Source organism: Takifugu rubripes, chromosome 4 (assembly GCF_901000725.2).
Source record: "Takifugu rubripes chromosome 4, fTakRub1.2, whole genome shotgun sequence".
Taxonomy (NCBI): Eukaryota; Metazoa; Chordata; class Actinopteri; order Tetraodontiformes; family Tetraodontidae; genus Takifugu; species Takifugu rubripes.
The window spans coordinates 5,574,191-5,588,340 of record NC_042288.1 but is presented as its reverse complement, the minus strand read 5'-3'; the positions used below and the strand labels follow the sequence as shown (position 1 = coordinate 5,588,340).

Here is a 14,150-nt window from a genome sequence, read left to right as displayed (position 1 = left end):
CCATGCCTGGAAAAGCGCACATGCAGGGCAACAAGGGAAAACATTATTGCTGGTTTAGCAGTGTGTGTATCCACGTGCACAAATAATAGCTTAGTTAACCGTAATGGCTTAAAATGTAAAACCAAATTTAAAAAAAAAACCACGAATCTGCACACATGCACTGTGTCCCAGAAATAATACCCTGACAGAAGCACTCGTGTAAATCATTCAGGCATAAGACGAGAGGGGGGTGGAGAAAGGATGAGTAGGAAGGGAAAGCGCATCTGGGGGGGGGGATGTTTGTGAGAGAGAGAGAAACACAGGGCAGATATGAGGACAGCGGCTGCAGCAATGGCAGAATCGACATTGGGAAGGAAAAAGGTGGACGACAGGACGGCGCCAAGAGAAACCGACGAGGCATGAAACTGGCTGGGGAGACATTCTGAGCAGCCCCAACATGGAGGCGTAGCGACAGCAGCATGCTTTAGAGGAGACCATCGCATTGTAGCCTAGCAGCAGCGGCATCATCCGGCCGTCCAACCTGAGAGGAGAGCGGGGGAAGAGATGGGCTCGCAGGTTGTGCAGACCCTGCGTCAGGGTGTTTGGGCATCTCTGACCGGGGGTTGGTACCACGACCCGGATCAGAACAAATTCAACAATTCATGTCACCTCTATCTGTGGCTCTTTTTCTTGATGATGCCTCTGTCTCTCCATCTGGTGAGTGTTCGGGATTATATACAAAGACCATAACATTCTAGGCCGCAAATGGGGTGTGCGGTTCTTCTTACAGGAGCTGTAGGTACCAGCCAGCGTGCCCTTATTGGCGCAAACGTGCTGTATTCTGTATGATAATGCTCTCCATAGTCTGTGTGTCACTGAGGGAAGTGTAGAGAAAACAGGAGTGTCGCAGTATTCATGCAGTGATGGAACGCATGGCTACTCCTGCATGTGGGAGAGGAAGAACCAGGAGGGTTCCTGGTGTTTTAATGGCATAGCGTTTGAAGTAGTCTCCCAACAATTGGCAGTTCCAGGATATTTACATGATATTTTAAATTTGTCAATCCGATTATGGAATTAATAAAGAGAAGCTGGTGGTCAAATAGATGAGATTCATGAATAGATGGTAAAGGGTTTCCACCCTAACCTTAATGGTGAAACCCCGAGCACATGTCGGATATGAGTGGACTGTATTTCCCTTAAAACACTGTCAACCTTTTAGAGATTATTTATTTTTCAAGTCTCGCTGCTGCACTGCAACAGAAATACAGCAAGGAAGTTAAAGAATGGTCCTAAGGAAGCAAAAAACTTTTGCAAGGCCGCAAACTAGTATGACTTATGTACATCACCAGCAGATGCAGACGTTTTTCCTTAAAGCTTTTTGTTCCGGGTTCAATAAAAAAAGTACATCTGATCATATTTGAGCTCATTGCAACAAAGTAAATGAGTTTCTTGAATGTCAGTTTTGCTCTGGTTGCACAATTAATTACAACCAAAGAACATCACAATCTGAGTATTTGATAAAGGTAAATTATGCATCAAAAGGAGAAAACAATCATCAAACCTTGGTGTAAGAACAAAGTTGTACCTCTTTCCACAGGCTCTGCCCCCTACCACCATGGCTTTGAGTATCTACTGCACCTTCACCACCATCTTCTTCATCCTCATCAAGCTGGCCAATTATCGGCTTCATCTCATGTTTGACGAAGGCGAGGCAGTGGTCTGCAACAGCCTCTCTGACCTCAGCAAAGGTCCAGACAAGAAAAGTAATGCCTCAGACTCCTGTGTGCCTGCCAGCGTCAGGTGAAACCACACTGCCACATTTGAACATGAGATAACGAGGATATCAATCTAAATAATATGCAAATCTCCAACCTTTCTGAGTGATGTTCATCCCCTCCATTAAAGCCTTTGATTGATCAGCTAAAAATTAAAATCTAACTGTAAATTTTTGGATAGAATTTTTAAAATAATTTATTTTTAGCCTTTTAAGTGCATATAGAGATTAAACCAGTCCAAACAAGGTCCAGACAGAAATATTTTTAGTTCTTGCTTAAAAACGCCAGAAAGATCTGCATGACTTGTCTCTTTCCTGGTCTGATTCAGGAAGAGCAGCACGGTTCCTGACAGTGTTGCCATGATGATGCTGGCTCAGAAACACTCCAGTCCTGTGATCCAGGTGACCATTAAACAGACTGAAACCAACCCAGGGCTAATTGGGGTGGTGAGTGACCATCAAAATGGTTCTTGCCTTCATAAACCTACAGCAACGACTTAAATTGATGCCCTGATTGCAAACTTGTCCCTTAATTGTCTTCCATGCAGGAGTCTTCAAAGTCATCAGAGGTGGAGAAGATTCCAGAAGGTGTTGCTGATCCTCCTCTGGGTTTAATTGGAAAAAAAGGTTAATTTAAAAAAAGGGGAAATTGCAGCTATGAGTGCAGCAATAGTCTTTAAGATGGGTCATTTGGGTTCCATCTTATTCCAGGACAGGACGCAATCCTTGGTCAGGCAGAACCTGTGAGAACTTCTCCAGATGACCTCTCCGGCCCAAATTCCAACCGAACCGACCTCCTGCTGCAGGTTCAGCAGACCAACCCCCAAGAAGGTGACAGTCAGCCCCAATCTGCAGAGAAAATGGACACAGGCACGATGGTAGACGGCAAAGAAGCATCAGATCATGAAAGAAGAGCAGGGAGAGAGCAGAGGAGGGTTGTAGAGGAGAAAGTGGGTGAAGATGACCATGCTGCAGGTGAGGAAATGGCAGACGAGAGCCTGCCTCTATCCAAGGGAAGCGATGATGAGGCTGAAGAGGAGAGTGAGGGCCGAAAGGAGCCCCCAGATGCCAACAATAATTCCATGGAGACACCTCAAAACTGCCAGGACAATTTTATCACCATTCCAGAAATCACCGAACAAGTAAGTGTGAAGTGCTTCACGGCATTTTAAACTGAATCAGAGAAACAATTGTCCCTCTGCTTTATCCTACAGGTGGACCAAGAAGAGGAAACATACTGTTCGGATGAAATCGAAGTGGTTCTGGTAGACAACTCTGGTCCTGGGCCCGCTCCGTCTGCCCTGAATGACTGTGATACTGTCAAAATCATCATCACTATGAGCTGCGACCCTCAGACAGCTGCTCAGCTGGAGGAGAGCGTAAAGCAGAGGCTCCTCGAAAACACGCAGGTAAGAACAAAGGTCCACTCTTACTTCTGAGCAGAAACACACAGCTTCTGCATTAACCTGTTTCACACTTCAATGCTCAGAAAGATGCAGGAGAGGGCCACATCAACATCCCTGTCATCACATTTGACTCCCCTGAGGAGGAGATGTTAGATCAGGAGGAGGGAGATGGAGGCTCAGAGGACGACTCCACCCTGAGACAGACCACCAGCCAAAGTGAGGAGTTCCACCTGTGCAGAGAGACGGCCAGTTCTGAATGCTTAGACACGGACCGGAGACACGCTGATTGGCCGAGGACCAGTGACAGCACAGCCGGCCCTCAGCTGACCAATGACAACAGCTCATCGGGTATCGACGTCCCTTCAGATGCAGATAATGTGGATGCCCCAGTGCCAAATGTGGATTTACGTGGTTTTCTGCGTCTGCCGCCTACATTGGGCCGCTGTGGGCCTGGAGGAAGGACTCACATCCGCGGGCTGAGCATGGACAGTGGGAAAGATGCTGTGCTGCTGTCCGATCACTCCCATCACACCGTATGTTGACAGGTTTTTTTGTTTTTCACACTTTAATCTTCGACACGTTCGAAGACTTCTTTCTGTCTTCAGGCCACCATGACAACCTCCAAGTCAGACCTGGAAGCAAAGGAGGGACAACCTCCAAATGAATCCAACTTCTTGGAATTTGTTTCCTTATTGGGCTCCCTCAGTACCCGGGCCGGAGGGTCCAGCATGCAAGAGGAGGAGGCAGAGTGCAAAGAGGAAAATGAAGCTGAATCAAAACAAGCAGGTTGGTTCCTTTACTGAGGTGAATGTTTTTATTTTTTATAAACTTCTCAAGATGTTGGATTTAGTTGTATCAGCTTCACCCGACATGTCATTTCCAGCAGTTAATTAATCAGTTTTCTAAACAGATTACAAGTAGGCAGCATAAATATGTTTTAAAGGTAATAAAAACACAGATTGTTGCCAACTCTTAACTAGTAGTACTACTGTTAAAACACATTTCTGGTTTTGATCCATTTGCAGAAAATGTGACTGTGACTATCAGACCTGCTGAAACAATATCAGAGCCCAAAGCAGAGAGACCCAAACCACCGTCCAGTCTCCTTACCGACACGTTACAGGCCTCCGCACCCAAACAAATCCCAATAGTCTCACCTGACAGGTCTCTGCTCTCTTCCACTTAATAATGAGGCACATCTTCAGCACCTGAACGCATCCCTGCATTCAAGGCCTCGCCTTATGGTTGTGTTGTCTGTCTGTAGTCCACAGACGGACAGAGAGAAGGACCCAGACTACGATTCTCTGCCCTCACAAACCTCGCAGTCAGAGAGCTCCATGCTGCAGGTCATCTGCAGACCAGAAGCTACAAACAAAGAGGAGGCCTACACCTTCCATACTGTGCACAGTAAGAAACAATCTGGTCACCTGAAGAAACGTGATGATGCGTCTTTTAAATCTTGTGAGAAGATTGTCTAGATTATAATCCAGTTTCTGATCGTGTCACCAGGGGACCGGCCGCGTAAACTCTATGCAGAGAGGGCCCTGAACCTGCCTCTCGGAGCTGAGCTCATCACTGGCAACATGTGGTACTGGTGTCAAATATTTCTTTGTTTTTCCCCCTCTCTGACTTGTCTTTTTTGCAACGAGTGTTGTGTGTTTGTCTTCAGCGACCTGCTGTCAACGTCTTCAAATTCCGAGGGTCAGGATGCCGCTGCCGGCGCTCACGCCGACTGCCCCTTTCAGCGCCGCATCATTCCAGCACACAGGCTCCGCCCCCGCAGGACACACCCCGAGATCTTCCAGGTGAGCGTCTCTCCTCTCAGACTCTGAGTTGCTGTCGGCAGCTTGTGACCGTTTGTTGGCGCTCTTCAGGAGGAGGACTCTTTGGATGATTCCTCGGACACTTCCACCCAGGAGAAACCAAGCAGGAAGATTTATTACAAACTCAGACTTTATCCTGGGAAGTGGATCAATGTGTTATTTGACCGACTCACCCTGATTGCCCTCCTGGACAGGTGATTAAAACCCTTTCACTTTCCTCCATTAATGTCTTGGAGAGAAAAAAAATCATCCCTTAAATCTGTTTTCATGGGTGTTTTATGTAGAAATCCAACTGTTCTGGAAAATCTACTTGCGGTCTTCATGGCCTTTCTAGTGTCCTTCCTGGGTTTTGTGCTCCTCAATCACGGCTGCTTCAAAGATTTCTGGGTATTCCAGTTCTGCTTGGTCATTGCCAGCTGCCAATATTCCTTACTGAAGGTAAAGACGTGGTATTAAACAGAAGAACTGTGCACATTTATACATTATAAAGGATATGAGTTGGCATTAATGTTGCTTTATTAAATCTGATGAAACTGTAAATCTTTTTAGTTTATTTGATTTGAAATTCACTCTTGTGAATTCATTTTGCAGAGTGTCCAACCGGACGCAGCTTCTCCCACACATGTAAGTTGAAGATGATAATCAGATATTGTTGTTAAAACTGAATTATTTGAACCTTTAATGAGAACGTAAATGCGTGTATAGGGTCACAACCAGCTGGTGGCCTACGGTCGAGCAGCTTACTTCTGCATCTTCTGCGCTCTGATCTGGCTGTTGGAGCAACTGCTGAGGAGGAATGATCTGCCTGTCTCCACCCTGTACGGAGTCACCATCGTCTGCCATGACACGCTGCACTTCATCCGGGACCTGCTCGTGGGTAGGCCCGAACACATGTGGGCACGCTTGTTTCTCCCAAACGCAGGGGTAAACTTACAAACCAGCTGTGTGTTTTTTGTTTGTGTCTTTGCTGCATGGGGCAGGTTTCACCTACTGCTTCCCCATCACTTTCCTGGTGGGTCTTTTTCCTCAGATCAACACTTTCACCATCTACCTGCTGGAGCAGATTGACATGCACCTTCTTGGAGGGACAGGTTTGCAAAAATGGTCTTTAGAAGATTCATGGCATCTACAGATAATAATGATAATCACTAGTATCACCCAGCTGTTAATCTGATCAGAATTAGGTCTGCAAGATCATATTTTGATTCTGTTTATTAATGACTCAAAGCAAAGACTGTACATTTTTTTTAGCATCTGCTTTGTTTTGTTTCTTTGTGTAATAATACATTTTTCACCTTAATTTTATGCGTCAGCTGCTACGAGTCTGATCTCTGCGGTGTACAGCCTTCTTCGCAGCCTGATCGCCATGGCCCTGCTCTACGGTTTCTGCTTTGGAGCTCTTAAGGTACCGGATGAAGAGCTGCAAGTGAATGTGGTCTTCTTTACTCAGACCAGCTGGTTTCTGTGTCTCTGTGGTTCTAGGAGCCGTGGGATGAGCAGCACACGCCTGCTCTGTTCTCGGGGTTCTGTGGCCTGTTGGTAGTCTTCTCCTACCACTTAAGCCGACAGAGCAGCGACCCCTCGGTGCTGCTGTGCGTAAGACTGTACACTTTTACTTCAAACTGTGTTTTTCTGGATGACTTAAAGGTCTAAAATGACTGAAATGCTGCTAAAAGATAAAAGTTTGTAAATCCTTAAGCGAGCCCACTCCATCGGCGCTAGCCTGTAGATCCACCATTCTTGCAGTCATATTTTTCACCAATAGGTGTCGCAAGACCGCAGACGTGGATTTTTAAACCAATGTTCCCAAATATTCTAATGAAGTTGATTTTGTCATATTACAACAAAATAAATATCAAGTGTTTGTGTGTGTGTAGAAGCGTCATATATATGCAACATCTTATACATGTTTGGTTTACTGAGTTCTGAGATTTTCTCTTTTTTGTTTGACCTTTCTGCAGGTCTCTGGTCAAATCAAAGATCATGCCCGTATTGGCAGAGAGCGAGGAAGAGGAAGATGGAGATATGGACTGTAAAGATCCGCTGCCTGAGAAGCTGCAGAGCTCGATGGTGAGAATTCTCTTCAAGCTTTTGATTGAATATAGCTCAAGATATTAAGACAGTAAAAGCAGACTTTTACAGCTTGAATGTGAAACATGCACCTGTGTTAAACTGTTTAAATGGTGAGGCAGGAATTATCATACTTGTGCTGCTCTGGTGTTCTGCAGAAGGAGATTCTGCTCTCAGATGTAGTTGTGTGCTCTGTTGCCTACATCCTGACCTTTGCCATCACTGCGAGTACCGTATTTCTCTCTCTCAAGGTGAATCACCTAATGTTTCTCTCCTCTTATGTACCACAAAAACACTGACGTGTTTGTCTTTAACGTTTATCCCGACGTGTCCACAGCCTTTTGTCACCATCGTGCTGTACGCTCTGGCCACAACGGTGGGGTTTGTCACCCACTACCTGATCCCTCAGTTGCGGAAGCATCACCCATGGTTGTGGATCTCTCATCCAGTCCTCAAGACCAAGGAGTACCATCAGTTTGAGCCCAGAGGTCAGTGAAACACATAAAAAACCAGATGTCAGAAATCTGAATTCAAATCCTAAATGTGTAAATATGTCTCTTTGTTGCAGAGGATGCCGTGTTGATGTGGTTTGAGCGTCTGCACGTTGGGCTGCTGTGCTTTGAGAAGTATGTCGTGTATCCCGCCATCGTGTTGAGCGCGCTCACCAATGACGGCTTCGCCCTCAGTCACCGCAAGAAGCTGGGAATCTAGTGAGGGTCATAGCCTGCAGATAGCGTTGCGTCTGGCCTGAGCTCGGCCTAAACTGTTGTGTTTCTCTGTAGCTGCGATGTTCTCCTGACGACGGTTGCCGGGCTGAAACTCCTGCGCTCGTCGTTCTGTGACCCCAGCTTCCAGTTCATCACTCTTCTCTTCACGCTCATCTTTTTCCACTTCGACTGCCCGCATGCCTCAGAGAGCTTCCTGCTGGACTTCTTCATCATGTCTATCCTCTTTCACAAGGTTAGAGAACATTTTCTGGTTGTTCTTTGCACATCGACTCCACCTCTTTCCTCATCCACGTATCCATGGATTCTGTCTCAGATGCGTGAGCTGTTGCTGAAGCTCCACTTCATCCTGGTTTACATCGCTCCCTGGCAGATCGCCTGGGGCAGCGCCTTCCATGCCTTCGCTCAGCCGTTTGCCGTGCCTCGTATCCTTTGCTGCAGCATGCATGTGTGTGTGCAGCCGAGCCTTCCGTTCTTGCCTTAACCGGTGCGTCCGTATCCAGACTCAGCCATGCTGCTGCTCCAGACTCTGCTCACCACCATCTTCTACACCCCGTTGGCTCCCTTTCTGGGAAGCGCCATTTTTATTTCCTCCTATCCCCGACCCATCAAGTTTTGGGAGCGCAACTACAAGTAAGTGTTTCAATCCATCAGGAGTTCAAAAAAAGATTAAATAGAAGGTCTGAATCATTGGTAAAAAAAACAAGGTTTCAGTGGGTTATCTTTATACATTCCTAAATTTCATGTTGCAAATTTAGAAATAATTCACAAGTTTGTCTTTTGTTGCAGCACAAAGCGCATTGACAACTCTAACTGTAGACTTGTGTCCCAGGTGGACAAGGAGACAGGTAAAATCTAAATGACAGCTTTAGAGGCTGCCTTTTATTTGATGGAAGAGTTTATGTGACATTATTCTCAATCATTGTGCTCTCCTCCGCTCAGGCTGCGACGACAGCAACCTGAACTCTATCTTTTATGAGTACCTGACTCGCTCCTTGCAGCACTCCCTCTGTGGTGACCTCATGCTGGGCAGGTGGGGGAACTACAGCTCAGGAGACTGTTTCATCCTGGCGTCAGACTACCTCAATGCTCTGGTCCACCTCATTGAGATTGGCAATGGGCTGGTGACGTTCCAACTGAGAGGCCTGGAGTTCAGAGGTACAGCTTTTGAGCCTTTCACCCTCTTCTCTGATGTGACGGCGACTTAACTGTCCGATGGTCGGCTCCATCTTGAAGGTACCTACTGCCAGCAGCGGGAGGTGGAGGCCATCACAGAGGGCGTGGAGGAAGATGATGCGTGCTGCTGCTGTGAGCCAGGGCACTTTCCCCACATGCTCTCCTGCAATGCGGCTTTCAACCTGCGTTGGCTGGCCTGGGAGGTGGTGGCCACCAAGTACCTGCTGGAGGGTTACAGCATCAGTGAGAACAACGCAGCCACCATGCTGCAAGTGTACGATCTCAGGAAGCTGCTCATAACCTACTACCTAAAGGTAGGTTTACTCATAATGCAACTATCTAGGCTGGGAATCCTTTGTCTACATTTCCTGTTAACATCCTTTTTAAGTGTAAAACCTAATTTATAATGTCTCCTCATCACCCTCTCAGTGCATCATCTACTACCTGATCAACTCTCCTCAACTGTCCACCTGGCTTGCGGATGCCACCATCCAGGAAACGCTGCAATCCTACACCAAGTGGCACCACATCGAACGCGACCCTCAGGTCTTCAGCGTGAAGATTGACGAAGACTACGTGCACTGCCTTCAGGGAGTGACGCGAGCTAGCTTCTGCAATGTCTACCTGGAATGGATCCAGTACTGCACTGGGAAGATGGAGACGGTAGCTCCCGAATAATTCCACTATTGTGAAATGAGTTAAAGTTTGTCTCAATAGCGTTTCATACAGCAGCATTTTATTCATAAAGGCATAGTTGGTAATATCTCATTTATCCTGTGATGTCCAGTTTCTTCACATTTGTCCTGTGTTTGTATCCAGCCTGTGGACAGTGACGAGGACTCTCCTTTAGTCACGCTGTGTTACGCTCTGTCTGTCCTGGGGAGGAGATCACTCGGCACGGCCTCCCACAACATGTCCAACAGGTAAAGTGGTCTAACCTCCGACACGTTGGATGATCACTGAAACACAAGATGTTTCCTGTGGGTGGGGATTTTGGCACTCTTGAACTTTAACCTTCTCTTTTATGAGATCATGTTTGAAAAGATGAAACCTGTCCTTTGAAATGTCCTTTCCAGTGTTTCAGGTAAAAACACTAGGGGGCAGTAGCACTTCAAATCTGGTTCGTTTACATTTATGTTTTCTTTTTCTCTCCCACAATCCACACAGTTTGGAATCTTTTCTGTATGGCTTCAACACCCTGTTCAAGGGCGACTTCCGCATTGCCACCAAAGACGAGTGGGTTTTCGCTGACCTGGACCTGCTGCAGAAGGTGGTGGCTCCTGCTGTCAGAATGAGCCTCAAGCTGCACCAGGTGACGTATATTAGTCTTAAATCTAGAGACCACAGTTGTCTTTATGTGCTCCATTAAGGATTTGCCCCTGGCCTCACAGGACCACTTTACCTGTCTGGAGGAGACTGAGGAGGCGTCTATCTTGTACGAGGCCATCACCAACTACCGCAGCAGCCTGGTGATCTGCCACGAGAGCGACCCCGCCTGGCGGAAGGCGGTACTGTCCAGCCGTGACACGCTGCTAACGCTGAGGCACGTGATCGACGACGGCACGGACGAGTATAAGATCATAATGCTCTACAAACGTCACCTCAGCTTCAAGGTCATCAAGGTCAGAAGAATGCTTAAATGATTCATTATTGCTTAATGTTATTAGTATTATGCTAATCTAAACTAATCTTCCGCTAGTTTTTCACCTCAAAGTGGCAACAATTCTTTGTTTTCCTGCTGTAAAATGATAATAGACCTGATAATCTGATGTGTAGATTAATAAGGAGTGTGTGCGAGGCCTGTGGGCAGGCCAGCAGCAGGAGCTGGTGTTCCTGCGGAACCGAAACCCGGAACGTGGAAGCATTCAGAACTCAAAGCAAGCGCTGAGGAACATGGTCAACTCATCCTGCGACCAGCCACTGGGTTACCCCATGTATGTGTGGCGTCCTTCATAATTCCAGTTTTGTCTATTTGCATCCTGATGGTCATTTGATGGTTTTTCAGGTACGTGTCACCTCTGACAACGTCGTATGCGGGAACGCACCGCACACTACGCAGTATTGGAGGAGGGGCCTTAAGTCTGGATGTCATTCGTTCCTGGCTGTGCTCTAAATGGCTACGGTCAGTTGAGAATAGTTGGTCTTTTCTGCTGGCTGAAAATCAGGACTTTTATTTCCTGCCTGAAATATTTGTAAATCCAATTGCCTTCCGAGCGAGAGGATTTACAGATATTGACCTTGGGGAGAGGCTCCACCTGTCAAACTAATGCAGCATCAGACAAATGCAGGAGGGACGTTGGAGCCTGCAGACAGTCCTTGCTTCTGTCTACATTACACATCCTATCAGGCATCATCTTAACATGATTCACATCTGTACATTTCGCTGGCATTTTCATGTGATTCAGATCATATTAGATCTTATTCTGCAGTCAATGAACTGCCCCTGCCTTAATGGCCAGAACACACTTAACAAATTTAGAAGGAGAAAACCTCCAGAATCTCACTTATGCTAGAAACGTTATGTAACAGCTCCCGTGAGTGTGTGTTTATGAGAGAGAGCGTGTGTGTCTTGCATGTGAATTTGTTAGCTTGTGTTCTTTGCACTGACACGGCCATTAATAAATAAATAGGATTTTGTGTGTGTGTGCGTGCGTGCACAGAGTGCGCAAGGACAACCTGACCAGCTGTAACAGTGGCGTGAACATGGAGGACGTGGACTGCGGTGCGGGCGGCTCCTCCTCATTGAGCCACAACCGTCCGTCTTCTGTCATGTCCAACAGCCTGAGCCTCTACCAGCACAGGACACGAGCGTCGCCACACAGACGCAGACACCACAACACAGGTACAAGGGGGGGGAATAGAGAATCTGATGCCGTCAGGGTTAAAAACTCATGTTTAAGGCTGAGTTATGTTAGATTAAGTGCTACTAACCAATATTACAGAACTTTATAGATGAAGCTCCGTCCACACCCAATCTTTTAATTGCAGCCAGGAGAGAGTACCGGAGTCGCTCGGTCCAGCCTCAGAGTCAACGTCCCCCAGTCACCAGCCAGTCAGGACCCATACTGGACTCAGGTGCCTCTCATGGACTCGTCCAGCGTCTGTCAAACAGTCAGCTGTCCTTTAACACGTCCATAGCCTCCATCTTCTCCCAGGTAGTCACAAGCAGTGCTGCTTTACCACTGTAAGAGATCGATACTCAATGAGTGGGACGTTCTCTCTCTGATCAGGTTCCCCGACTCTCAGGAGCCAGTGGGATCAGCTCACAGCTCCAAACGGCGCAGCAACAGCAGCAGCGCTCCAGCCAGGTCTGCACCTCCACCAGGACCCTCGTCTCAAAGCTCATATCCTCATATATTGTTCTGCATCTTGAGCCCATAAACGTTGGGATTTGCTCTTATGTGAGACTTATCGTTGCCCAGGTGTCCTCGTCTTCATCCACGCTTAGCTTGCTGTTTGGGAAACGTAGCTTCTCCAGTGGCCTGGTGATCTCAGGGCTATCTGCAGCCGAGGGGGGAAACACCACCGATACACAGTCCTCGTCCAGCGTCAACATCGCCGTGGGACCTTCGCACCGGTCCAGCAGCAGGGCCACACAGGTAGGCAGCAAACAGAACTCATCATTTATCAGCTGCTGGGATTCAAGTTCTTTGTGAAGCAACAACGTTAAGTTTGGAGTCACACCTCCTCTCTCCTGCCCCTCAGTGGACGTCAGAGCTGTATGAGAACATCGACGCCACCTATTCCGATGCCGCCGCCACGGTGAAAGAAGCCATGAAAGAATCTGGCGATCGACCCTGCAGTCAGAGTTTAGAGAAAACCCAGGATCAGGACTCTGGATCAGCAGCTGCAGAGACTCCTGAGCACAGGGACACCTCAGACACATAAACACACACACATCCATGGATGCACCCATACAGAGCGATCACCCTCAAACACCAGTCTGCCTCTTCTCCTCTCCTCATGTCGTCTCACGCAATCGTTTGAATGTAAGTCTGAAAATGATCTCGGAGTCGGTGGATGAAAAAAAGATGTTTTCAATAAAGCTGCATCTTTCTATCACCAGTCTGCTCTTTGGGTTTTGCTTTAATGAGTTTGGAGCCTCCACACAGAAATCCCTTTAAGGCTGATGAAAAACGTATTTTCCCAACAGGTCAGTAGCTGTTGAGGGTTAAATTCCCTATGTGACATTCACCCCGAAGGCAACCCGTTACTGCGTTAGCAAAATAAAATGTGCCTCCGTGTTCATCGTCGTCAGCAAAGAACAAAAATGGAGTCGGGAGAAAAATCAATGAAGTATTTATTGTGGTACATTTAGATATCTTTCTCTAGCAGCACTATTTAATTGACAGTTACCAGGAAGTGACAAAGACAGAACCTGGAGATCCAGAATGTTCTACAAAGCTCAATGATGCCGACTCAGCAGAACAGTCCTGTAAACGCACCTGCAACAGCAACTTAAGGACAAAGGAGATAAAACTGGTGCATTTTCTTTGACTCCCGACTGCAACATCAGTTCATTCAGTCTCAACTCCTCAGGCTAGAGCACCTGTGTTGCTCTCTGGTGCTAGGCTGTGGTAAAGGAATGAGCCCTCCCAGTGTTTAACTCAAACTAGCCAGTTTTTGCCAGGTTTTATTTCAGTTATGTTCGCCCTGATTGGTTGGGCAGGATCTCAGCACCGGTTTTGCCTCCCGATCAAGTGTCAACAGTGTTTTTTTTCCCAACAAGCCCGACAGTAAAAGTGGATTTTAAATTATGCAGATGGTATTTTTTACACCCAGCAGGTTTGAAAAATGCAGTTAGAGCAGAACATTGGGTGTAATTTCTTCTAAATTTACTCTTTGGCTGAGAAAAAATGCTCAGTGTTCAATTTCCTTGCTGAGGACGAGAGGAGATGGAACAGAGGTCAGTTCTGCTCTGATCGGTCAAGGCAGTGATGTCATCTCTGCACTACGCTACAAATGAATCAGGGATTAATGACTGACTCGTTAAAAAAGGCGAGCGCACTCAGGGATGGCGCCTCCTTGGACCCTATGTCCCTTCAGATCTGAGAGGTTGCACTTGTTTTGGAGCCTTTTGCATCAAAACACCCTAATTGAGACGGGTTTGATCATGCATACACAGGTTAGAACCAACAACATCCAGGTGACACAATGAAACATCACTGTCAACACGATGAAACCAGGAGAACAAATA

The 14,150-nt window shown here is 46.9% G+C and overlaps 1 protein-coding gene across 2 annotated transcripts; it reads left to right on the top strand.

Moving 5' to 3' along the window:
• Positions 1–261: 261 nt before the first annotated feature.
• Positions 262–13,016, top strand: pcnx2 (pecanex 2). 2 transcript variants are annotated; one of them, XM_029835661.1, is made up of 40 exons: positions 262–696; positions 1,577–1,779; positions 2,083–2,200; positions 2,302–2,380; positions 2,465–2,895; positions 2,968–3,162; positions 3,243–3,692; positions 3,765–3,945; positions 4,185–4,323; positions 4,424–4,566; positions 4,669–4,747; positions 4,829–4,964; positions 5,034–5,176; positions 5,267–5,420; positions 5,574–5,606; positions 5,688–5,906; positions 6,013–6,073; positions 6,296–6,387; positions 6,465–6,574; positions 6,944–7,052; positions 7,211–7,303; positions 7,390–7,540; positions 7,621–7,762; positions 7,835–8,012; positions 8,094–8,202; positions 8,281–8,410; positions 8,567–8,625; positions 8,720–8,935; positions 9,014–9,267; positions 9,383–9,616; positions 9,773–9,876; positions 10,121–10,265; positions 10,345–10,575; positions 10,730–10,887; positions 10,959–11,075; positions 11,614–11,795; positions 11,942–12,108; positions 12,184–12,261; positions 12,376–12,552; positions 12,659–13,016. In XM_029835661.1, exons 1-40 carry the CDS (start codon positions 544–546, stop codon positions 12,839–12,841), a joined length of 6,336 nt encoding a protein of 2,111 aa, XP_029691521.1. In that variant the 5' UTR covers positions 262–543; the 3' UTR covers positions 12,842–13,016. The 2 variants fall into 2 exon arrangements, with proteins under 2 accessions (XP_029691521.1, XP_003963837.2); XM_003963788.3 differs by having other exon boundaries at positions 263–696; positions 5,688–5,859; positions 5,963–6,073.
• The last annotated feature ends 1,134 nt before the right edge of the window (positions 13,017–14,150 follow it).

Coding starts and splice junctions, on each gene's coding strand:
- pcnx2 (XM_003963788.3), top strand. CDS start 544: ATGGGCTCGCAGGTTGTGCAGACCCTGCGTCAGGGTGTTTGGGCATCT. Junction 5,607..5,687: donor ACGCAGCTTCTCCCACACAT/GTAAGTTGAAGA, acceptor ATGCGTGTATAG/GGTCACAACCAGCTGGTGGC. Junction 8,203..8,280: donor TCAGCCGTTTGCCGTGCCTC/GTATCCTTTGCT, acceptor GTCCGTATCCAG/ACTCAGCCATGCTGCTGCTC.